General features: G+C 34.2%; 1 protein-coding gene and 1 long non-coding RNA gene across 2 annotated transcripts in view; one reads left to right on the top strand and one right to left on the bottom strand.

Annotated features, from left to right (window-relative positions):
- Window positions 1–14,500, top strand: part of LOC149414558 (uncharacterized) — a 44,675-nt gene extending 30,175 nt beyond the window's left edge. Inside the window, exons 9-13 of the mRNA XM_089644228.1 lie at window positions 11,676–11,855; window positions 13,005–13,113; window positions 13,157–13,273; window positions 13,713–13,931; window positions 14,126–14,500. Coding sequence (XP_089500354.1) covers window positions 11,676–11,855; window positions 13,005–13,113; window positions 13,157–13,273; window positions 13,713–13,931; window positions 14,126–14,500 — 1,000 coding nt within the window. The remainder of the gene's footprint in view (window positions 1–11,675; window positions 11,856–13,004; window positions 13,114–13,156; window positions 13,274–13,712; window positions 13,932–14,125) is intronic.
- Window positions 14,501–16,319: 1,819 nt separating this feature from the next.
- On the bottom strand, window positions 16,320–17,179 carry LOC149414557 (uncharacterized). The gene is made up of 3 exons (XR_016304113.1): window positions 17,002–17,179; window positions 16,615–16,898; window positions 16,320–16,518 (listed from the first exon to the last, which is right to left on the bottom strand). It is a non-coding gene; the product is annotated as an uncharacterized LOC149414557 (long non-coding RNA).
- Between the last annotated feature and the right edge of the window lie 9,857 nt (window positions 17,180–27,036).

Here is a 27,036-nt window from a genome sequence, read left to right as displayed (position 1 = left end):
CTGGACTTTCCCTTCTAATGACATTTTAATTCCCAATTTGAAACTCCTACCACTTCTAAACCTTCCACCTTCTTCTTACCCCTCCTCTCTATAGGTGATTTATAATGAATTTTTAACATTAGTGTAAATCTAATCCTGATGATGTGAACATCGTTTACGAAACATGCAGATTGTATATATAAATAAAAGTGATGTAAACAAAGTTATTTGTCGTTATAACAAACCTATTATACTTTTAGCTAGTTTTAAATCCTGTATTCGTCTAGGACAGTGGTCGTCAAACTTATTGGCCAAAGAGCTAAATATGTACATTACAACGATTAAAAAAAATTATGAAAGATCAAATCTGTTTTTTTTTTAAATTTTGGTAAACCTTTATTATAATTTTAGACCTTCATGAAATAACGGGTGCACTGAAAAAAAACTTGATTTCACACTTAATAAAAATTTATTCGTTGAAAAACAATAATATATAAGTAAGGTATCTATAAATTTAAATCATGTCAAATACTGACAAACACTTAATGCGAACAATGTCATTGCAGTAAGTCAGATTTGTATGTTATAACATATCTGATAAACACTTAATGCGAACAATGTCATTGCAGTAAGTCAGATTTTTATGTTATAACATATCTGACAAACACTCAATGCGAACAATGTCATTGCAGTAAGTCAGATTTGTATGTTATAACATATTTGACAAACACTTAATGCGAACAATGTCATTGCAGTAAGTCAGATTTGTATGCTATAACATATCTGACAAACACTTAATGCGAACAATGTCATTGCAGTAAGTCAGATTTGTATGTTATAACATATCTGACAAACACTTAATGCGGACAATGTCATTGCAGTAAGTCAGATTTGTATGTTATAACATATCTGACAAACACTTTATGCGAACAATATCATTGCAGTAAGTCAGATTTTTATGTTATAACATATCTGACAAACACTTAATGCGAACAATGTCGTTGCAGTAAGTCAGATTTGTATGTTATAACATATCTGACAAACACTTTATGCGAACAATGTCGTTGCAGTTAGTCAGATTTGTTTGTTATAACATATCTGACAAACACTTAATGCGAACAATGTCGTTGCAGTAAGTCAGATTTGTATGTTATAACATATCTGACAAACACTTAATGCGAACAATGTCGTTGCAGTAAGTCAGATTTGTATGTTATAACATATCTGACAAACACTTTATGCGAACAATGTCGTTGCAGTAAGTCAGATTTGTTTGTTATAACATATCTGACAAACACTTAATGCGAACAATGTCGTTGCAGTAAGTCAGATTTGTATGTTATAACATATCTGACAAACACTTAATGCGAACAATGTCATTGCAGTAAGTCAGATTTGTATGTTATAACATATCTGACAAACACTTAATGCGAACAATGTCATTGCAGTAAGTCAGATATGTTTGTTATAACATATCTGACAAACACTTAATGCGAACAATGTCGTTGCAGTAAGTCAGATTTGTATGTTATAACATATCTAACAAACACTTAATGCGAACAATGTCATTGCAGTAAGTCAGATTTTTATGTTATAACATATCTGACAAACACTTAATATGAACAATGTCGTTGCAGTAAGTCAGATTTGTATGTTATAACATATCCGACAAACACTTTATGCGAACAATGTCGTTGCAGTAAGTCAGATTTGTTTGTTATAACATATCTGACAAACACTTAATGCGAACAATGTCGTTGCAGTAAGTCAGATTTGTATGTTAAACATATCTGACAAACACTTAATGCGAACAATGTCATTGCAGTAAGTCAGATTTGTATGTTATAACATATCTGACAAACACTTAATGCGAACAATGTCGTTGCAGTAAGTCAGATTTATATGTTATAACATATCTGACAAACACTTAATGCGAACAATGTCATTGCAGTAAGTCAGATTTGTATGTTATAACATATCTGAAAAACACTTAATGCGAACAATGTCATTGCAGTAATTCAGATTTTTATGTTATAACATATCTGACAAACACTTAATGCGAACAATGTCGTTGCAGTAAGTCAGATTTGTATGTTATAACATATCTGACAAACACTTTATGCGAACAATATCATTGCAGTAAGTCAGATTTTTATGTTATAACATATCTGACAAACACTTAATGCGAACAATGTCGTTGCAGTCAGTCAGATTTGTATGTTATAACATATCTGACAAACACTTTATGCGAACAATGTCGTTGCAGTAAGTCAGATTTGTTTGTTATAACATATCTGACAAACACTTAATGCGAACAATGTCGTTGCAGTAAGTCAGATTTGTATGTTATAACATATCTGACAAACACTTAATGCGAACAATGTCATTGCAGTAAGTCAGATATGTATGTTATAACATATCTGACAAACACTTAATGCGAACAATGTCGTTGCAGTTAGTCAGATTTGTATGTTATAACATATCTGACAAACACTTAATGCGGACAATGTCATTGCAGTAAGTCAGATTTGTATGTTATAACATATCTAACAAACACTTAATGCGAACAATGTCATTGCAGTAAGTCAGATTTGTATGTTATAACATATCTGAAAAACACTTAATGCGAACAATGTCATTGCAGTAAGTCAGATTTGTATGTTATAACATATCTGACAAACACTTAATGCGAACAATGTCATTGCAGTAAGTCAGATTTGTATGTTATAACATATCTGACAAACACTTTATGCGAACAATATCATTGCAGTAAGTCAGATTTTTATGTTATAACATATCTGACAAACACTTAATGCGAACAATGTCGTTGCAGTAAGTCAGATTTGTATGTTATAACATATCTGACAAACACTTAATGCGAACAATGTCATTGCAGTAAGTCAGATATGTTTGTTATAACATATCTGACAAACACTTAATGCGAACAATGTCGTTGCAGTAAGTCAGATTTGTATGTTATAACATATCTAACAAACACTTAATGCGAACAATGTCATTGCAGTAAGTCAGATTTTTATGTTATAACATATCTGACAAACACTTAATATGAACAATGTCGTTGCAGTAAGTCAGATTTGTATGTTATAACATATCCGACAAACACTTTTTGCGAACAATGTCGTTGCAGTAAGTCAGATTTGTTTGTTATAACATATCTGACAAACACTTAATGCGAACAATGTCGTTGCAGTAAGTCAGATTTGTATGTTATAACATATCTGAAAAACACTTAATGCGAACAATGTCATTGCAGTAAGTCAGATTTGTATGTTATAACATATCTGACAAACACTTAATGCGAACAATGTCGTTGCAGTAAGTCAGATTTATATGTTATAACATATCTGACAAACACTTAATGCGAACAATGTCATTGCAGTAAGTCAGATTTGTATGTTATAACATATCTGAAAAACACTTAATGCGAACAATGTCATTGCAGTAAGTCAGATTTTTATGTTATAACATATCTGACAAACACTTAATGCGAACAATGTCGTTGCAGTAAGTCAGATTTGTATGTTATAACATATCTGACAAACACTTTATGCGAACAATATCATTGCAGTAAGTCAGATTTTTATGTTATAACATATCTGACAAACACTTAATGCGAACAATGTCGTTGCAGTCAGTCAGATTTGTATGTTATAACATATCTGACAAACACTTTATGCGAACAATGTCGTTGCAGTAAGTCAGATTTGTTTGTTATAACATATCTGACAAACACTTTATGCGAACAATGTCGTTGCAGTAAGTCAGATTTGTATGTTATAACATATCTGACAAACACTTAATGCGAACAATGTCGTTGCAGTAAGTCAGATTTGTATGTTATAACATATCTGACAAACACTTAATGCGAACAATGTCGTTGCAGTAAGTCAGATTTGTATGTTATAACATATCTGACAAACAATTAATGCGAACAACGTCATTGCAGTAAGTCAGATTTGTATGTTATAACATATCTGACAAACACTTAATGCGAACAATGTCATTGCAGTAAGTCAGATATGTTTGTTATAACATATCTGACAAACACTTAATGCGAACAATGTCATTGCAGTAAGTCAGATTTGTATGTTATAACATATCTAACAAACACTTAATGCGAACAATGTCGTTGCAGTAAGTCAGATTTGTATGTTATAACATATCTGACAAACACTTAATGCGAACAATGTCATTGCAGTAAGTCATATATGTTTGTTATAACATATCTGACAAACACTTAATGCGAACAATGTCATTGCAGTAAGTCAGATTTGTATGTTATAACATATCTGACAAACACTTTATGCGAACAATATCATTGCAGTAAGTCAGATTTTTATGTTATAACATATCTGACAAACACTTAATGCAAACAATGTCGTTGCAGTAAGTCAGATTTGTATGTTATAACATATCTGACAAACACTTTATGCGAACAATGTCGTTGCAGTAAGTCAGATTTGTTTGTTATAACATATCTGACAAACACTTAATGCGAACAATGTCGTTGCAGTAAGTCAGATTTGTATGTTATAACATATCTGACAAACACTTAATGCGAACAATGTCATTGCAGTAAGTCAGATATGTATGCTATAACATATCTGACAAACACTTAATGCGAACAATGTCGTTGCAGTTAGTCAGATTTGTATGTTATAACATATCTGACAAACACTTAATGCGGACAATGTCATTGCAGTAAGTCAGATTTGTATGTTATAACATATCTAACAAACACTTAATGCGAACAATGTCATTGCAGTAAGTCAGATTTGTATGTTATAACATATCTGAAAAACACTTAATGCGAACAATGTCATTGCAGTAAGTCAGATTTGAATGTTGTAACATATCTGACAAACACTTAATGCGAACAATGTCATTGCAGTAAGTCAGATTTGTATGTTATAACATATCTGACAAACACTTAATGCGAACAATGTCGTTGCAGTTAGTCAGATTTGTTTGTTATAACATATCTGACAAACACTTAATGCGAACAATGTCGTTGCAGTAAGTCAGATTTGTATGTTATAACATATCTGACAAACACTTAATGCGAACAATGTCATTGCAGTAAGTCAGATTTGTATGTTATAACATATCTGACAAACACTTAATGCAAACAATGTCGTTGCAGTAAGTCAGATTTGTATGTTATAACATATCTAACAAACACTTAATGCGAACAATTTCATTGCAGTAAGTCAGATTTTTATGTTATAACATATCTGACAAACACTTAATATGAACAATGTCGTTGCAGTAAGTCAGATTTGTATGTTATAACATATCCGACAAACACTTTATGCGAACAATGTCGTTGCAGTAAGTCAGATTTGTTTGTTATAACATATCTGACAAACACTTAATGCGAACAATGTCGTTGCAGTAAGTCAGATTTATATGTTATAACATATCTGACAAACACTTAATGCGAACAATGTCATTGCAGTAAGTCAGATTTGAATGTTGTAACATATCTGACAAACACTTAATGCGAACAATGTCATTGCAGTAAGTCAGATTTGTATGTTATAACATATCTGACAAACACTTAATGCGAACAATGTCGTTGCAGTAAGTCAGATTTTTATGTTATAACATATCTGACAAACACTTAATGCGAACAATGTCGTTGCAGTAAGTCAGATTTGTATGTTATAACATATCCGACAAACACTTTATGCGAACAATGTCGTTGCAGTAAGTCAGATTTGTTTGTTATAACATATCTGACAAACACTTAATGCGAACAATGTCGTTGTAGTAAGTCAGATTTATATGTTATAACATATCTGACAAACACTTAATGCGAACAATGTCATTGCAGTAAGTCAGATTTGAATGTTGTAACATATCTGACAAACACTTAATGCGAACAATGTCATTGCAGTAAGTCAGATTTGTATGTTATAACATATCTGACAAACACTTAATGCGAACAATGTCGTTGCAGTAAGTCAGATTTATATGTTATAACATATCTGACAAACACTTAATGCGAACAATGTCATTGCAGTAAGTCAGATATGTATATTATAACAAATAACAAATGTAGATCCTAGGAAATAAATTGTACAGCGCCCTTGAGGTGATTTTTCACAAAAACGGCGCTCTACAAATTATCCAATTATTATTATTGTTGTTGTTTTTATCTTTAGGCATGATTCCAGGTTCTCATCAAAAAGACGACTTCTCAGTTTACTCTTGATATAGGAAAGAGATTGTTCGCGTGAATATGTTGAACCAAAAAGGGAAAGAACAGCAAACGCGAGTTTTTTCAGCTGATCGTAAGAGTCAGGAATACTATTCCATGTCTTCCTTCTCCAGGTCTTTCAAAGTAGACCACTTGTGTTATGAACTATTTGTTATTCTCCAATATTTCAAAACCAATACAAAGACGTTGAAATTTAGAGCTCCATATTTCCTTGTTTTTTAAATTGTATTTCAAAGTTACCAATGTCAATGCCAAAAGGAGAAAATGTCAACTCAGTTATCGTGGCATTAAGGGGATTTTTGGCGGATGCTAAGGTCGCTCTGCTGTTTTTAATTCCTGAAACCTGCTGATACCTGCTGGGCATGGATATTTGTGCCAGAGCCGCACTCAAGGAGCTAAAGAGCCGCACTTTGCCGACCACCTGTCTAGGATAACTTGAAAATTTGACTGTCCTGAAACGGGATTCCTTCCTAGTTGGACAGTCAAAATCATAAAATGTAATCGATTTTATGAAAAATAAATAAATTACTACAATAATTTTCCTTAATGTATTATATAAATTCATTTTTTATGAAGTATAATATCAAGTATCAAAGAATTGTCAAAAAATTAATTAAATTAATTACATCAATTGGGTCCTGTCTTCGCGATGATCGCCTGGACATGAGTGTTGTTATTTCGTCTAAATTGCACAACTCCTCTATTTTATTTACCGATGGTTCTCAAATATGAAGACTCTCTTAACTGAGTTATATATATTAACTCTTTTCATAATAACTAGCTTTTTGCCCGTTGCAGGCAACTAATGGGTAAAAATGTGGTGCGTGGTGTAGTATTTGAATGTAGATGAGGCGAGGGTGTGGGACTACAATTTTTTAAAAAATAAATTAATATTTTGAGAAAAAAAAGAGCCAAGGAGCTAACTGATCAATTTTTTCACCGAGCCGTTCGGGTTGTGTAGGTCGAGACGCGTAATTTGATACCCATATCATATGTACGGTTTTTGTCACCGACATTCTTAAAAAGTTGTTATTTTGGAAAAAGAATTGATCAATTAACACGCAAAATTTAAAAAATGTTATATATATGTTTGCATGTGAATGAAGCAATGAATGTGTGACCACAAATGTATTAAAATATATGTATGTTTAGAAAGAAATGGATATTTTGAGAAAAAATAATGCCAAGGAGATAACTGATCATTTTTTCACCGAGCCATTCGGATTCTGTAAGTCGAGACGCGTAATTTGATACCCATATCGTATGTACGGTTTTTGTCACCGACATTCTTCAAAAGTCCCAGCGAGTTTTATTTTGGAAAAAAACATTGCTCTATAAACACGCAACATGTAAAAACTCTTATTGGAAAATTTTTTATTTTTAAATTTAAAATACGTTATAAAACAACACTACGGACCTAACCTAGAAAACGGGCTAAAACACGCTCTCAGTACCTGCCTACCTAGGACCTCTACCCGGTACCATCTGTGTAGGTACCTGCCTACTATTAAAAATTTACCGAAAAAATATATACATAACGCAATTAGGTACCTACACATTAAAAAATAAAGAGATAAAAACTTTAAATATGAATGGCTCCCAGGCTAACCTTATCCAACTTCTGCGCTCTGGGTACAATTTATAAATTTGCGTGACGCTATTGATGTAGTTTTTCACTACGGGACGACGGTACCACTACTACTACTACAACTACAACTACAACTACAACTACAATTACAACTACAACTACAATTACAATTACAACTACAGTTACAACTACAACTACACCTACAACTACTACAACTACAACTACTACTACTTGGTACAATTTATAAATTTGCGTGACGCTATTGATGTAGTTTTTCACTGCGGGGCGACGGTATCCGTGTCAAATTATTTTTACCAAACTTTATTTTGTTTCGTTCAAAAGCACTATCGATTTTTAAAAATATACTGCCAATAAGTACCTACACAGTTTTTATTGTTTCTTTGAATTCACAACATTTCGCTGCTAGTCTATGATCGGCTATTATCTCTGATTAACCAAAAGCCCGATTGTTGGCATTTTCGGTTCAAATGGCAAATATCAAAACTTTAGCCGGTTACTGTGAGACATTTTGAACCGAACGCCATCTGTGGGACGACCGATTAACTTTCCTAAACCTTCGGAGGATGAATTTTTTCGATAATTTTAATGGCAGACTGCGTGTTTGCTACGGAATGCAATCATCAAGTTGAGCGTGTAGATTTTATAAAAAAAGCATACCGCGTGGTTTTTGCGTGACCACGTGACTTTCTTTTTCGCCGGGAAGCTCTCGGCCGCAAATCATTTTTTTGCGTGTTGGGCAATCCCGGCGGCCGGAGAGAACACTGCGCACTTTCGTATGGCGCGTCTTGAGCGCTTCCAGTTTCCGCCGCCAGATGCTACTCAAATTTTTGTCGACAAATTACCCCGAACGAATATACTGGTAAACATTTTCATACAAACTCGTGTTTTCGGTTTTTCCACGCCGAATTGAACCCCGGGTTCTATGCCGACGAGAAGGCGTCTCGGTCGACTTTCGCCTGAAGCCCGAAACAAATGAAAGGCAACTTTTTTTCTGGCACGCCAAAACGAACCTCGAGTGTAAACAACTTAAGGGGGAGAGCGGTCGATTTTCGCCTAATTTTCCCCACGCAAAAAAAAACAAAGAAACTGAGTATTAATATATGTATTCAAATGACCGAATATCACGTGCAATTTAAAACCAATTTTCAGCCGAGTGCATTGAAATAATTGAATCTATAACTGTCCAGATACCGAACGTAGATACCGAAACCGGAAGACAATTAAATTTATCAATAAAATGACCTAAAACTGATTATTTTCATTTAATTTATTTAAAATGTCAAATCACAATGTGTTTGCTTTTTTTGAAATAATAAATTAATTTTTGTTTGTTTGAATACAAAACTCACAATCGTTTGGAAATATGTTTTCGACTGCTCCAATTGCACCTGCACAAAGCCGGCCCAACGTTCACAACAAATAATACAAATTAAATAAAAAATAGAACTACGGTTAAATATATAAACAGTAGCTTTCCAAAGGAAGCCCTTAAGAAAATAATTTAAGGCTTTTTATTTTTGGGGAAGTTAAGGAAACGAAGGAGAAGATATTTTGGGAATGAAAAGGGTATAAGGATGGGTAGGAATATGGAAGTCAATGTGTCCGGTCGTATAAATCCGTCTCTCCCACTGCGGTGCAATGCGATATATAGAGAGAGTTCAGCTGAAGAGGTGAAAGGGTCTCCCTCAACCGGCCTCTCTTCAGAGTTGGTGGGCAGACGTATGCACCTCCGAGACCTGGACAAACCTCATCCCGAGATCCCGGGCACTCCTGCCTACTAAACTTATAAAGTAAGTATGTACCTACATTGTACATTCGTATTTGCTTATAATTATTCATGTTTGTTGCAAACCAGTAAAACTGAAAGCAGGAAAATAATTTACTCTTCAGGTAAATAAAAAGTTAATATACTAGTTGCGCGTGAGGTTTAAAATTGAATAGCCTTAAATGTGTACCCTTCACCCCCCTTTGCCCCTTGACCCCTTTCCTTGATCCGGGCCCAAAGACAAGGAGTATCAGTGTTATCGTTGCATTCCCCGCGAACATTCGTGTCATATTGAAACCCGCATATGTTGAATTCGGCTGTGATTATTTTGGAGCACAATCGTCCAGTGAAACGTTTTTTACCCGCCGCAGTGAATTTCACTGTGTTTTTGTTTGTGTTAAGTGAGCGAATTTTAATTGTATTTTTTTTTTTTTTTTTTTTTCGTAGAAAGCAATCACTTTGTGGTTTGACATTTTAATGAAATAAAAACAATATTTTTTGTTTAAAACCACGATTTTTTTTATTAATTTTAAGACCGACCGGTTTCGCTACACTCGAGCATCGTCAGGGTACAAAATTAAACTAATCAAAAATACAAAATGTGTCATTATATATACATACAGAGGGAGATAGAAAGTAAAATCAAAATGAAACAACAATATAATAAAAGAAAACAATTAGTGTACATAAATATTATAATAATAGAGAATAGGCATTAATAATTGTAAGGTGATTAAGGGATACTGGGAATTTTACAGTTTATAGGGAATATTCCCAGTATTGGGCTTTTTGACAAATCTAATTGATTATTCAGAATTAAACTTTTGGTTTTAATGGCTTTCTTTATTTCTAGTGCTTCTAGATTATTCAATTTGTTACTATGGTCATTTCTATGGAGAATCTTAGCACCGGTGCTTTTATTGAATGTATGATCTGTTTCAATAAGATGATTGGCAAACTCTGAAAAGCCATTGCTATTTAGGCATCTAAGATGTTCTTTAATCCTAATGTTTACATTGCGCGTTGTCTTCCCGATATAAAACGCTGGACAATTGTTACAATTTAATTTATAAATTCCTGCATGACTTACGGCCGTTGTGGCCAACAATTTCGATGGATTATCAAAGGAATTCTGAGCCTGAGCCAGGCGCTGCTCAATTAAGTGATCGTAGTGATTTGCTCCATTTCGCCTGTAGCCAACATTTTGATCATAACACCTCGTGTGTAGCACTGTTTATTTACATAGACAAAAAAATGACGTCAAATTAGAAACTTTACATTTTAAATTAATACCGAAGCATTAATTAATTGTATTTATTATTTATACAGATAATTTACTTTAAATAGTGTAATACATAAACCGACATTTCATATTTTTAAAACAAACGTATTTAATATGTAAAAAATAAGGTGTTAATTGACTTAACTTTTTTGTTTACGTCAAGTTTGACGTTTTATGCAGTTGAAACTTTAGATTCAAAATCATAACCTATACAAAATGGACAAAGCAAAACGCTCAAAAAATTTCACCCCAAATGAGAAAATGCGACTTGTCGATTTAGTTACCTCGTCGCGGGTCATTTTGTCTAGGTCTACAGGCGGCCCAAATTACGCCAAACTGTTGAAATCAAAAGAAACTGCTTGGAACGAAGTGGTTCTCGGTTTTAATAGCATCAACTCAATTAACCGGTAAGTTACATACTGATTATCTCATATAATAATGTGTTCTTCAAATGCCATTGAAGCTCGATTAAGAAATATGGTTTCGGCACGTAGAATGAACGAACTAAGGAGTGTAAGGAGAGCATATTATTACGCGAATTTGGATGGTGGAAGAAGTCGGGGACGCCCGAGGAAGACACGGCAAGATAAAAAAAAACTGATATTTGAGTAGGGCTATGTTAATAGTCCGAATAACAGAAGAGTATGTATGATATATGGTGTGATTGTGGGCGAGGCAAGTGGTTTGACAGATTGTCCTCTCTGCGTAACCTTTCTAGGAAGGGTGCAATGTTTGGTTAATTAGAATTTGTATACATCCCAATTGATTTCTCGTAATATTTTATATATGATTGCAGACCCCTAGCAGCTCTAAAAAAGGCTTGGGACAACTTGAAACGAGATGCCCGAACACAGAGGGCAAGTGTTCGTTGCCAAATATTTGGAACTGGTGGAGGGCCCAGTCAAGACATAGAAGATCCAGTGCTGCTGAAGGTTGAGGCAGCAATTGGATTAAGTTCCTCCGGGATGGTAAATTCGTAAGTTAAAATATCTTGTTTTTAATTAAATTGGTATTTGGTGATGACTGAACATGTCCACTGAGTCAGCATTAGTACCCGGAGCAATTAGGAATGCATTATGTTTACGGTATATGGCAGTAGACCCAGAATTGGCGCACTCAAATAAACCCTCACTTTTAGTACTACCATTACGTAGTGGAATCCAAAAGCTTGTCAATGCATTGTCATTGTAGTTCAACAATAGCTGGAAAGCGCACATTACTTATGACTTGTTCATGTTTTCAGTTGGTTGTTGGTCATTCACTGACCCATAAGGGTTGGGAAATGGAAGGTTAGGTACATTTATAAATTAAACAATCTCTTCTTGCTATACAAATGTCTCATATATTGCAATAAATGAATCCACGCTACTAGAAAAAGCTTTATTCTCTTTGTGGATGGATTTGGCAGTTAATTTACTGATTTTAAATCTATTTTTGCTGTCATGTCTCTCTAAACTATCGACCAATGAAAATACATGCAGTTTTGTTAGGTTTTGATGAGCAAATATTAAATATTCAGTACTCGACGTAAAATGTCTTACGAGGTTGAATTTTCAAGAAATTAAAAAAAAAAAACAAAGAAAAAACTGTTTTGTTAATGAAGGTTTTTTGAATCTAAACTCTTATCTGTAACCTTTGATAAAACTACAGAAAAAAACATCATCCACATAAAGATTCAGCATTAAAAAACTAGGCAGAAAGTTACAAGTTTTACATAAATAATAGAATAGTTTACAGTTTATAGGAACATAGTATGTATAATTGATCATAACAGTAAGTAGCAACACCAATAAACCGGAGTGACCAATCACAGGCATCCGGAACGTTGGTGTTGGCAGCTCTCTATGCCGTGAAGGAGCGCATCTAGTGGAGTATCCTTGTTCATCAGAGCGTTTGGAGTGGGATTCGTAACCCTCGGCAACAGAGACTCGAAGATGTGGGCAACATGAAAGCAAACCAAAGAAAGATTAAAAAGTACACATAAAAGGCATTATTGACCAATAAACAAGAATCATAAATCATAAAGAAAATAGTTCCCACAGAGCAAAACTAGCAATTAACAGAATATAGAGAGAATTGTAATATAATTTAACGTGACATACATATTTGTATTCTATTTTGAAAGGTTTGATTGCAATGGTCCTGCCGTCCAAGATGATCAACAGGCATCCACCAGCCGGGAGGAAGTAGAGCAGCCGACTCTGGAATCAGTGGAGCCTGCGGAATGGACATTGGTAATTTTTATTTCATTTATCCTAATTCTCAATAATCGCATTGTTCGCATTGGTGTCTCAACTGCTCCCAACTGCCCGGAGTCAGTGCGGTGAGACTGCGGCATCTCCAATTGGGGTGTGTTGTGAAACTGAAGGTATTAGGGAAGGAAGGGGAAGATGGGTAAGTACTTGGGTATTCAAATCTGGTCACCAAGCATGGCTAAAACCATTTCATTCCATGTTTCAATTCTTTAATGGTGGTGTTACAACAAGGTGATACTGAGAGTATCTTCCACTCTGTAATGTACTGCAAATATACTATTTATTATTTTTAATGAACAGTTTGTAGAATAACACAAAGTAATACAAATAAAATTTACTCGCACACGCCAGGATTTGAACAGGCGACCTCCGGATTGCTAGTCGTGAGCCTTACCGCTCGGCCATCAATAACTTGAAATAACTAATCTGCAAAATATTTTAATTTCTTCATTTTCCCATAGATACTTGTGTAAAATGTTATTTTATTACACGGTCTTTTGAAAGGTTTACACATTATTTGTTTTTAAATTACTTGTGGCTGGTTATAAAACTTGACATTCTTCTTATATTTTGTTCAGGATGAAAATCCAGTTTTCACACTTCCTGAAAGTCCAGTGATGCCAGTGGTATCAACTGTTCGACCCGTAGTTCCAAGGAAGGCATTCAAGAGGCGACTGTGCTTGGGAAAATCAACAAAGGACTCGCTCTTTAGTGACCTGCAAAATGTTGCTACCACCCAACTTGCGACGGAAAGAGTGTTATTAGAGACCCAGACTGAAAACTTTCAAATGCAAAAGGTCCAGTCTAATGTATAAAAACAGTTTATTATAAACAAGTTCTGCTTTGTAATTATTATTATGCGTTACAGCTGTTTCGCCCTCTGAAGGCATTATCAAACTGTTTTTATACATTAGATAACAAATTATTGAATATATAAAATAAATAAAAATTGAAATGGAGTTCTACAAAATTAACTAATAACAATAAACAGGTCCAGTCTCTTTTGCAATGCGACCTCCTGAGTATGCAGACTGCCCACTTGAAACTCCAACTGGAAATGCTCGATGCGGCGAGGGTCTCAAAAGAAGCCCAATCGGAAATACAACTGCAAATCCTTAGTGATGCCAGGAAGCAGAAGGTCGCAGAGGCAGCCCGAGCAGAAATCCGATGGGAAATCGAACTGGAAATGCTCGATGCGGCGAGGGTCTCAAAAGAAGCCCAATCGGATATACAACTGCAAATCCTTAGTGATGCCAGGAAGCAGAAGGTCGCAGAGGCAGCCCGAGCAGAAATCCGATGGGAAATCCAACTGGATATATTGAAGTTGGAGAGGAGAGCTCAGGAGGCAATTACAAAGAAATTATAAAGTGGTAATTGTTAATATTATAATGCTTGTACATACATATTATTTGCAATAACGTCTCTATTTAAATGGGCGATGTTGTTCCCTGCATTGTTCCTGAATGCCACATTGTTGGGTTCATCACCAACACCGTGGATCCAATCTTGTGGATATTCCTCCCCACGATTGATGCTTATGTTGTGAAGAACTCCACATGCAACTATAACTGCCATCGTGGTGTCGATGTTTAGTCGTAGGCCATTGGATAAGACCGGAAATCGTCTTTTCCACAATCCATATTGTCTTTCTACCACGTTCCTTGTTTTTATATGTTTTGTGTTGTAGTTGTTCTGGTTGGGTGTTTCCGGATTTCGATATGGTGTCAGCAGATATGTCTAAAATATGAAATAAAACATACATTTGTAATAATGTTATACTGTTTTCTTTTGCAGAATGTCCTTAAAATCAAGTAAATCCACGTTCGGCTGGAGCACTCGAGAATGGTGCACGCGCTAAGTATTCCCGCACTAAAGGATTTTTTTCTTGTTTTTTTTATTATTTCCTATATTTTCATAATGTGCGTATATATGTATGTCACAATTTTCTTAAGTTATTTTCAGTTGTTTCCAATATTCTCATAACGTGCATATATATGTATGTCACAGTAAACAATATTAAATTCTCCCTATATTCTATTAATTGCTAGTTTTGCTTTGTGGGAACTATTTTCTTTATGATTTATGATTCTTGTTTATTGGTCATCGTTCATTAGCTTCGCAGACCAATATCAATAATAATGCCTTTTATGTGTACTTTTTAATCTTTCTTTGGTTTGCTTTCATGTTGCCCACATCTTCGAGTCTCTGTTGCCGAGGGTTACGAATCCCACTCCAAACGCTCTGATGAACAAGGATACTCCACTAGATGCGCTCCTTCAAGGCATAGAGAGCTGCCAACACCAACGTTCCGGATGCCTGTGATTGGTCACTCCGGTTTATTGGTGTTGCTACTTACTGTTGTGATCAATTATACATACTATGTTCCTATAAACTGTAAACTATTCTATTATTTAAGTAAAACTTGTAACTTTCTGCCTAGTTTTTTAATGCTGAATCTTTATGTGGATGATGTTTTTTTCTGTAGTTTTATCAAAGGTTACAGTTAAGAGTTTAGATTCAAAAAACCTTCATTAACAAAACAGTTTTTTCTTTGTTTTTTTTTTTTTTAATTTCCTGAAAGTTCATCCTTGTAACACATTTTACGTCGAGTACTGAATATTTAATATTTGCTCATCAAAACCTAACAAAACTGCATGTATTTTCATTGGCCGACAGCTTAGAGAGACATGACAGCAAAAATAGATTTAAAATCAGTAAATTAACTGCCAAATCCATCCACAAAGAGAATAAAGCTTTTTCTAGTAGCGTGGATTCGGATATCCATTAAAAGTATATTTATTGTTTAAATATTCAAATACCTTTTTAATAACTTAACTTTAAAATGAATGTGTATGATTAATGGGTACTTTATATTTAATAGGTAAATGAGAGTGTATTTGGGAAGCATGTTTATGAGAATTGACAAGGTTGTAGAGATATTGAAAGAAGGGATAAATGCAGATAACTCGATTAATGGTGGACTGACATGCTTCGCTCTAACTCTCTTAACGTTCCAAACTCTTCTCCCATTAGCTTATTCGGAGAGTCATTTGTCATGTTTTCAGTTGGTTGTTGGTCATTCACTGACCCATAAGGGTTGGGAAATGGAAGGTTAGGTACATTTATAAATTAAACAATCTCTTCTTGCTATACAAATGTCTCATATATTGCAATAAATACTATCTCCAAGAAGTGCTCCATTTGGGTACTGCCCTGTCTCGAACATTGCTCTGGCTCGGCAGCCTTGAAAAATAAGGGAGTCATGTGTAGATCCTGGCCATCTTGCTACAATGTCTCTTATTCTCATTCTGGCATCTGAAATGGTCTGCACGTTAATGGAAAAGTAGCCCTTCCTATTTCTGAACGTTTCAGCTTCTGGTCCACCTTTCGGAGAAATCAGATGGTCAACACAATACTTAATTGGTACAGTACAGAAAAACATGCAGACAAAACTAAAACATATGCTTGTCTGGCACTTACCCACGGATTGAATTTTGACATGAGTGCAATCAATTGCACCTATTACGTTGGGGAATCCGGCTATTTCGTGGAACTCCCTTTTTACTACTTCCACCTCTTCCCCTATTGGTAATTTAATGTGGACAGGCCTTAAACTTACCAAGGCACGAGAAACATTTTTTACGATTTTGCTGGTCGTAGATGGGGAAATTTTAAAAAAGTCTCCATTTGTTATGTGGAAACTTCCAGTTGCGTAGAAACGCAAAGCAACAAGCAATTGATTGCATGGTAAAACTGGGCAGTTTCTAAAAAAGAAATAAACAAAGCATGATAACATTAGATAAAAGGTTTTCAGACCTGATAAGTGCTAAATATATTCAATGACACTCGAATAAGTCAAAATTTTACCTTTCGCTTGCGTAAGTCAAGTTATCCTCTATTTGGCTCAAAACGTATAAAAAACACGTTTTAGTCATCCTAAAACGGGTATAAAAGTCTGCATCATTTAATATATGTATAAAATTTATATCGCCGTCTTGTCGCCGCCTATATAATCCAATATTATTATCAAGCATATTGGCCCATTCCACCGCATCTACTATATTCAAAATGTTCATAATTCGAATTAAAAAACCGACAAGAGCGTGAACTGATGACAGATGACAGCGATGACAGATCGATTGCTTTCGCGTATTTCGCTCTGTTGTCAGTTTTTATAAGTAGGTCTTCCTCAAGCGTCTTTAATCCACGAGGTTAGCTTCCTTAAATTTGAGTGGTGTGGCGATCAAGAGCTTTGGGCAAAACAGATTTGGGCATTTCAGCAGGGTTGAGTCGAGTATTCGGCTCAAATTAGATTGGCCACAACGGCCGTTAGTGTGTCATCTTTATCTTTAGAATTGACTAAAAATTTACCTAAATTGTTATTGGTATAAAACGCCGGTTTGACTTCAGAAGGAAGGTTAACTATACTGCAGGAAGAAAAATGATTAATGAATAGAATACGGCGCCATTGGAAAGGAAGATTATTATTATTAATATTATGTGGAGTCGCGAATAACAAGTTTTTAACTGCTAATTGTTTTAGTTTTTTACTTAAAATTCTATCAATAAAATCTGGATCGTATCCATTATTAGAAGCTATTTTTTTAATTATTGATAATTCGTTAGAGAAATTAATATTAGTTAATGGAATCGTGACCAAGCGATGGACCATTGAGTGAAATGCTGAGTGTTTGTGTGAAAAAGGATGATTGGATGTATTATGTATGACAATATCGGTGTAGGTAGGTTTCCGAAAGATGTTAAAATCGATTTTATTATTTATGAGAGATAAGGATAGGTCTAGGAAGTTTAAGGATGAATTAATGCCTATCTCTAATGTAAATTTAATATGTTTATGATAGGAATTTATAAGGTTAAGGAAGGAATTTAGTTGACGTTCCGTGCCTGTCCATATACAAAATATGTCATCGACATATCTTTTCCACAGAAAGACGTTTTTTATAAGTGGTGAGTTACCGGCAAGTATTTTACTCTCCAAGTTATTCATGAATATATCGGCAATCAAAGGGCTATTGGGAGCACCCATAGGTAAACCTTCTTTTTGCTGATATATTACATTATTAAATTGGAAATAGTTTTGACTTAGGCACATATTAAATAACGACATGAGATCATTTATAAAGTCTTTGGATAAATTAGAAGAATTTAATAAGTCTGATATTAAACATTTACTTTCCCCAATGGGAACATTAGGGAACAAATTAACCACGTCAAACGAAATGAGTTTACAATTATTAGGGAGAACCAAATCTTTCAATTCTTCTACTAATGTAAATGAGTTTTTAATTGTGTATTTAGGAGTGAAAACATTGGTATTATTAAACACTTTAGTAATAAATGACGATATTATAAAATTTGGGGCATTACAACATGATACTACTGGTCTAATTGGGTTGTCAATTTTATGAATTTTAATAAAACCATATAATTTTGGAGATTTGGGGTTTTTAGTTAAAAATTTTACTTGGTGATATGAATCATCTTGGAATTTTTTAGTTTTACATGCCTTAAGTGTTTGTCTAACATTTTCTAGGTACTTGTTAGTGGGGTCTTTATTCAGAATTACAAAATTATCACTGTTAATGAAGTCTTTCACTTTTTCATTATATACATTTCGTGGGATGATTAAAACTGTATTACCCTTGTCAGCTTTCGTCAGGATCAAATCTTCATCGGCTAATTTTTTACGAATATTTTTCACTATAGTTGTCTCAGGATTTGGCATAGGTTTGAATTTGGGTATGAGTTCTTTTATTGTTTCAGCGCTCTTGTAGAAGAATTTTTGTGGATGATTATGTAAAGCTGAATCTATATCCACTGCAACTTGTTCTATTGCAGCATTAAACTGATTATTAGAATACTTCAGGTTATACTTTAATCCCTTGGATAGTAGGGTTGTTTCTTCAGGTAGAAAATGTACATTTGACAGGTTCTGTACACGATCGAAGAAAGTATGGGCTGGTTGTAGGTTATCACTCTTATTGTTGGTTTTGTTTGAGGAACACAAATTTTCAAGTTTTTTATTAATTGTATTAAGCTTATTAAAAGCTTTAACAGAAACCAAGTATCTCACTTTGTCATCAAATAAGTCCCATTCGATAGGGTGCAACTCGTATACAAGTTCTGTATGTAAAAGTTTTAAATTTAATTTTATATTGTTACGTTGTTTGTATGTATATTTTATATTTTTTGTATATTTTTTTTTTATTAATTTTAAGACCGACCGGTTTCGCTACACTCGAGCATCGAGTGCACGATGCTCGAGTGTAGCGATTAAAGTATAACCTGAAGTATTCTAATAATCAGTTTAATGCTGCAATAGAACAAGTTGCAGTGGATATAGATTCAGCTTTACATAATCATCCACAAAAATTCTTCTACAAGAGCGCTGAAACAATAAAAGAACTCATACCCAAATTCAAACCTATGCCAAATCCTGAGACAACTATAGTGAAAAATATTCGTAAAAAATTAGCCGATGAAGATTTGATCCTGACGAAAGCTGACAAGGGTAATACAGTTTTAATCATCCCACGAAATGTATATAATGAAAAAGTGAAAGACTTCATTAACAGTGATAATTTTGTAATTCTGAATAAAGACCCCACTAACAAGTACCTAGAAAATGTTAGACAAACACTTAAGGCATGTAAAACTAAAAAATTCCAAGATGATTCATATCACCAAGTAAAATTTTTAACTAAAAACCCCAAATCTCCAAAATTATATGGTTTTATTAAAATTCATAAAATTGACAACCCAATTAGACCAGTAGTATCATGTTGTAATGCCCCAAATTTTATAATATCGTCATTTATTACTAAAGTGTTTAATAATACCAATGTTTTCACTCCTAAATACACAATTAAAAACTCATTTACATTAGTAGAAGAATTGAAAGATTTGGTTCTCCCTAATAATTGTAAACTCATTTCGTTTGACGTGGTTAATTTGTTCCCTAATGTTCCCATTGGGGAAAGTAAATGTTTAATATCAGACTTATTAAATTCTTCTAATTTATCCAAAGACTTTATAAATGATCTCATGTCGTTATTTAATATGTGCCTAAGTCAAAACTATTTCCAATTTAATAATGTAATATATCAGCAAAAAGAAGGTTTACCTATGGGTGCTCCCAATAGCCCTTTGATTGCCGATATATTCATGAATAACTTGGAGAGTAAAATACTTGCCGGTAACTCACCACTTATAAAAAACGTCTTTCTGTGGAAAAGATATGTCGATGACATATTTTGTATATGGACAGGCACGGAACGTCAACTAAATTCCTTCCTTAACCTTATAAATTCCTATCATAAACATATTAAATTTACATTAGAGATAGGCATTAATTCATCCTTAAACTTCCTAGACCTATCCTTATCTCTCATAAATAATAAAATCGATTTTAACATCTTTCGGAAACCTACCTACACCGATATTGTCATACATAATACATCCAATCATCCTTTTTCACACAAACACTCAGCATTTCACTCAATGGTCCATCGCTTGGTCACGATTCCATTAACTAATATTAATTTCTCTAACGAATTATCAATAATTAAAAAAATAGCTTCTAATAATGGATACGATCCAGATTTTATTGATAGAATTTTAAGTAAAAAACTAAAACAATTAGCAGTTAAAAACTTGTTATTCGCGACTCCACATAATATTAATAATAATAATCTTCCTTTCCAATGGCGCCGTATTCTATTCATTAATCATTTTTCTTCCTGCAGTATAGTTAACCTTCCTTCTGAAGTCAAACCGGCGTTTTATACCAATAACAATTAAGGTAAATTTTTAGTCAATTCTAAAGATAAAGATGATTCACTAAGTCATGCAGGAATTTATAAATTAAATTGTAACAATTGTCCAGCGTTTTATATCGGGAAGACAACGCGCAATGTAAACATTAGGATTAAAGAACATCTTAGATGCCTAAATAGCAATGGCTTTTCAGAGTTTGCCAATCATCTTATTGAAACAGATCATACATTCAATAAAAGCACCGGTGCTAAGATTCTCCATAGAAAAGACCATAGTAACAAATTGAATAATCTAGAAGCACTAGAAATAAAGAAAGCCATTAAAACCAAAAGTTTAATTCTGAATAATCAATTAGATTTGTCAAAAAGCCCAATACTGGGAATATTCCCTATAAACTGTAAAATTCCCAGTATCCCTTAATCACCTTACAATTATTAATGCCTATTCTCTATTATTATAATATTTATGTACACTAATTGTTTTCTTTTATTATATTGTTGTTTCATTTTGATTTTACTTTCTATCTCCCTCTGTATGTATTCATAATGACACATTTTGTATTTTTGATTAGTTTAATTTTGTACCATGACGATGCTCGAGTGTAGCGAAACCGGTCGGTCTTAAAATTAATAAAAAAAATCGTGGTTTTAAACAAAAAAAAAAAAAAAATATTGTTTTTATTTCATTAGAATTTTAATTGTATGCAAACTGATAAGAGAACAGAACCAGCGGCTTAAGGAGAACGAGACCAGGGTAAGTCTTTGGCCTTTCCTACTCATTTTCCTCTTGCAAACACTAAGGCAATTCAATTCGTTTTTGTTTGGCTTAGTCTATATCGCATCCGCAATACCGCAACCCCCCGCACAATTGCGTACGAAAGAGTTGCGCACAACCATCAAATTGGTCCAATTTCGAACCGGATTATATTGTTTTACTTTCGTTCGCAATTGCAATCTATAATCATTATTTGTACCAAAATCATGGCATTTGCATTATAAATGAGTTAAAATTTAGTTCGTCAAATAGCTATATTAAAAACGAATTACATTTAATTCCTCGTGGCAAATTATAGGTTGACAATAATTTAATCGTGTATGTAGGTACCTGGGGCCCTAGCATGAACGATCGATAAAGCCCGATATTGACAAAATTCGATAAAATTCGTCATATAAGATCAGTTACCGATAGTTGCGAGCATGGTCAATGGTAGATTGGATATATTCCGACCGACAATTGACAAAATTCATTGTCTATGGTCAGTTGGCGTTATTTGCGAGCACGTTTGTCAAATATTCCAACCGACGATTGACAAAAACCCGCCAAATCTATCGCGGACTCTTGGCTGTCAGTTAAACTTTCGATATAAAAACAACTTTTTAATAATGCCGTTTTTTTTACAAAATTACTGGTATATCAATGAACGGAGGCAGGCTAACGATTCCAAAGAAGCTCGTAAGATTGAAAGACGCCGTTTACGCGATCAATTGAATCCGTTTGAACTTGGAGAGACTGAATTCAGACACTTGTTCCGGATATCTCGTATAATGGCTAAAGATCTTATAGATCAACTAACTCCCTTTTTAGTGTCAAAAAGTACAAGCGGACTTCCAATGTACATTAAAGTAAGTGCATTTAATATTATTATGATATCTTTGTAAAAACACAATGTCGATCATTAATAAAAGGATTATAATGTTGACAGGTATTAGCACCAATAAGTTTCTTCGCCACAGGAAGTTACCAACGTGGGGTGGGGCAAGACCATATGCTGGCTATAGGTCAGACAACCGTCAGTAAATGCATCAAAGTGTTTATGAAGGCAGTGTTGGAGCACCTTTATAGAAGGTGGATACATTTTCCAGCAACAAACGAAGCCAGGAAGCAAGTTGAGAGTGCTTTCAGGGACAAATTAAACTTTCCTCATGTTCTGGGCTGCATTGATTGCACCCACATTGCCATTGTGACCCCTTCCAGACATGAAGAGCAGTATAAAAATCATAAAGGATTCTATTCGCTCAATGTTCAAGTGGTAAAATGTTTGTTTTTACAAATAAAACAGTTGGTGTACGGTGTTTTCACATTTTATTGAAGGTTTTACATGTTTGTTATACAGGTATGTGATGCTGAGTTGACAATATTAAGTATTAACACACGCTTCCCGGGTACTGTCCACGATCAATTTGTTTGGAATAGTAGTACAGTAAAAACTGAAATGACCAGACTATATAATCAGAGAATTGGGACGTATTTCTTGCTAGGTATTATACTATATTATATTTCAACAATCCATAACTTAGTAGTTATATATACCTATTGTAATGGGTGTTTATGTTTCAATCAGGTGACTCCGGGTACACATTGGAACCTTATCTCATGACCCCAATATTTGATGCAGCTGAGGGAAGTGCAGAGTACAAATATACAAAGGCGCACTGTAAGGCGAGATGTTGCATAGAACGTCTATTTGGAGCATGGAAGGCTATATTCCGTTGCCTTAGGAAAGATAGAGTTCTCCATTACGAGCCAGAAGTTGCTGGTCAAATAATCACTACATGTGCTATTTTATACAACATGATGAAGCACTATAAGTCAGTTTCCTTATTTAACTAAATTAAATGCATTTAAAGAAAGTAAGGCAACAATTCAAAATAATAATCGTTTTATTTCAGATTAACAGATGAATTTATTGATAATATCGTGATAGAAGAGATTGAGCTATTAAACCAGGCTGAAGATGTCAGCAGAGTAGTAGCAGCCCGCGGAGTGAGAGATCAAGTCGTTCGGAAGTACTTCTCTAATTAATAAACTCATCTTACCCATCTAATAAAACAAAGTTTAAACATTTCAATCATTTACTATTAAATATAAAAAAAACTTGAAAGAAAGTAAAGCAACAATAAACAAATACAATTTTTGTGTCATTTCTATTTTTAATGTTTGGATGAAGAACTGCCTGTGCCCGCATTGCTGAAGAAGATTCTCACTGACCACTGAACCCGCCAAAAACACATTTCAAATTTTGTGAGACTAATTGTTAATTACCTTACATAATGATATTTTTGTCTAATTTCAAATCTAGCTGCTACATTTAAGACAGATTCTAACATCTTGTTACTATGATAAGATAATATTTCATATTTATGTGATTACATAATTACTATTTTTGCTAAACTGTGTATTTTTTTAATTCCCCATTTTCCTCTTCCCTATCTCCTTCAGCCTCGCAACATACCCCGATTGGGGATACCATGGTCTCACTGGCTCCAGACGGGAGCACATAAAAAAAGTATTTTACTAAAACTGTATGAATATAACATATGTCTATAAATCTACAAAAACCAAAATGGCTTCATACACACAAATACAACATTTATGTAAACATTACAAGTCATTGAACACTATACAAGTACATAACAAATTACATATACTCAAATTCACCAAAGACTGAAAGTGGCAAAAGAAATACAGGCTATGAGGGTGTACACGTATACAATCTCCTTCCCGATAGCTTGAAAACAGTAATAGAATTAATATATTTAAGAAAACCGTTTGATTTTAAAATTAGTGAACAAAATTGAAATGTACTTATATAAAATGTGTACTTAAGTTAATAAAGCGAAATATGTATATTTCTTAACTTAATAAATAAAATAAAATAAAACTTATTCTAATGAACAAGTAAAACAGAGATATTGGAACAAATGGCACACATAAAAATTAAATTGAATTTTCCTTGTCTTCAGATTCCAACTGCAATGAATAGTTATGGGAAGTCGATGGTACTGGATCTGTTGGTCTAGAAATAGAAAGAAAAGTGTATTATTAGAGATTTCATTCATTATACTTTCATCGTTCCTCTGCCAGTTCCATGCCTCACTGCTATATATATATATATATATTAGAGTAGGTACCAGCTTTCCATTGTAGGCTGCTAGCCTCGCTTCATGAACTTTTAATTATCGTGTTTCTCGTGCCTCTCTTGAGACATACTCAATCATTCAAGTGACATCATAATAATATGAAATATGTACTGTAATACCTCAATATCTGTTGTCGGAGTATGTCAACCCTTTCTTCTTGTGCTGCAGTGTACCTCTGAAACGATAGATAATAATTCATTAATTTACCGATGAGACCATTTTTTTACATCGACGTATTTTCGTTTTACATTGTATATGATGACATTAATTTATGAGACGATGTATGAATGTGAAAGAGGCAAGAAGTGTGTGCCAAGACCGAGTTGATTGGCGGTACATCCTTTATACTGGTACTGCCTACCCCTGCGGGAAACGGCGTGATGGTTAATTAGTAAGTTAATGAGAATAAGAAGGCCGCCGCTGAACTTTGAAAGGTTGCCACTGAACTCTGAAATTATAAATAACAATTCATAAATTTTACTTAATTTGAAATTACTTGGGAGTGATTCAAAAAGAAATATGTAGGAAATACCTCAAAAACATCTGTAAATCTGTTGGCGACTGCCACAAGCTCTTTAAAGATGTTGTTGCTGGCTTCTTGAGCTTTTGCCATACGACAGCCGACATCTGGCGTAGCAGCTAGCTTCCTCTTCTTGGCTGGGTTGGGTTGACTTCTCAGCCCAGTTTCCATCCCTACACTGGGCTGAGGCGTGAAGAGCTGCTGATCGGAGTACTATAAAACACAAATAATTGGCATTGATGATGAACGATAACTTCCATTTTGACAGCAAATATATATTATATTAACATTCTAAGACATTAGTGACCTCAATATCCAGCACAAGTTGTTCTGGTCCCTCTCCTATGCAGCTTTCGGGAACTCCACTGCCCTCAGAACTGGCTCTGCCAATGATACTAATCACTTTTTGAGTGATGTCACTTAATACCGGTATGGTAACAGTGTTTCCAGTTCTGAGAGCAGCTCGCTTGGCATCGGCGTTTTTTGCCCGCGACTTACACTTTAAATCACGCCATGTCTGAAAAGAACAAAAATAATATCAGCTTAAAAGTGTTTTACGGACTTATATTAAGTGTCTTCATGATCGATGAAAATCAATCTGACTGGCCGTCGACCGTACTTTCTTGCTGAAATTGTAATAAAGCATTCTGAATGTCTACAAGCACATCTTTATTGATAATCCCATATAAACAAGATAAATAAATAACTTACATTGATTCATTTGACTTCGACATCATAATAAGTTGATTTTTGTAGATAATACGTAAAGCCGTTGGTAACCGTTGAAGTTTGACATTTGACGTTTGAGAAGCGATCCATAGACAACTGCTTCAGTATTGCCAGCGTATATCGATTTCTTATTTATTGCGTTATCAATATTGATATAGTTACCGATAGCTTTTACATGCTAGGGGGTATTGATATAAACTCGTCGGAAGTTACGTCTGTCGATCCGATATTGTAAAGTTATCGAATTTTCTGTGCTTGACCCCCTGGTTTAACGCAAGGAATCGTATTCTAAGTAGGTACTTGTATTCAATACTCAATTCTAATACGAGTACATACTTCGCTAGCGTTAAGTACGTAGGTATGTATTAACGACCGCTAATAATAGATAGTAAACAGAATAATAATTCAGTTGTTATTGAGTTTAATTTGGAAACACATATCAGAAGAATTGTTTACTTTGATCAATTTACGCTAGCGTTAACTAAATTATAGCGTTATTTAAATTAAAATTAATTATTTGGGTTAATTATTTATTGCTAAATACATAATGGCCACTAAAGAAAAAAAGTTGAGATTACTGACGGCTCAGCGAGATGCGTTAGATGCACGTCTTACTAAGTTATTTGAACTATCAAATAAAATTTCCGACTTGAGTATTCTAGAGGAGTTTCTTTCGTTAGTTGAAACTCTAGACTTGACTAGAAGTAAGTATGAGGACATATCTCAACAAATAAATATATTAAATTTGGAAATCGATTCAAACTTTGAACCTGATTTTGAAAGATGGTTCAAGTTCGACGATATGTACGGACATATCAAAAGAAAAATATCATTAAATCGGGAAAACACTTCGCGGGTGGTTAGTGAACAGAAAAAATGTAGTGTAAAACTCCCACCGATTGAATTGGCATATTTCGATGGGGAAATAAAAAATTG

Source organism: Hesperophylax consimilis, chromosome 20 (genome assembly GCF_061612785.1).
Source record: "Hesperophylax consimilis isolate HC1 chromosome 20, BYU_Hcon_1.0, whole genome shotgun sequence".
Lineage (NCBI taxonomy): Eukaryota > Metazoa > Arthropoda > Insecta > Trichoptera > Limnephilidae > Hesperophylax > Hesperophylax consimilis.
The sequence above is the reverse complement of the archived record's forward strand: the minus strand, read 5'-3'. Positions and strand labels throughout refer to the sequence as shown.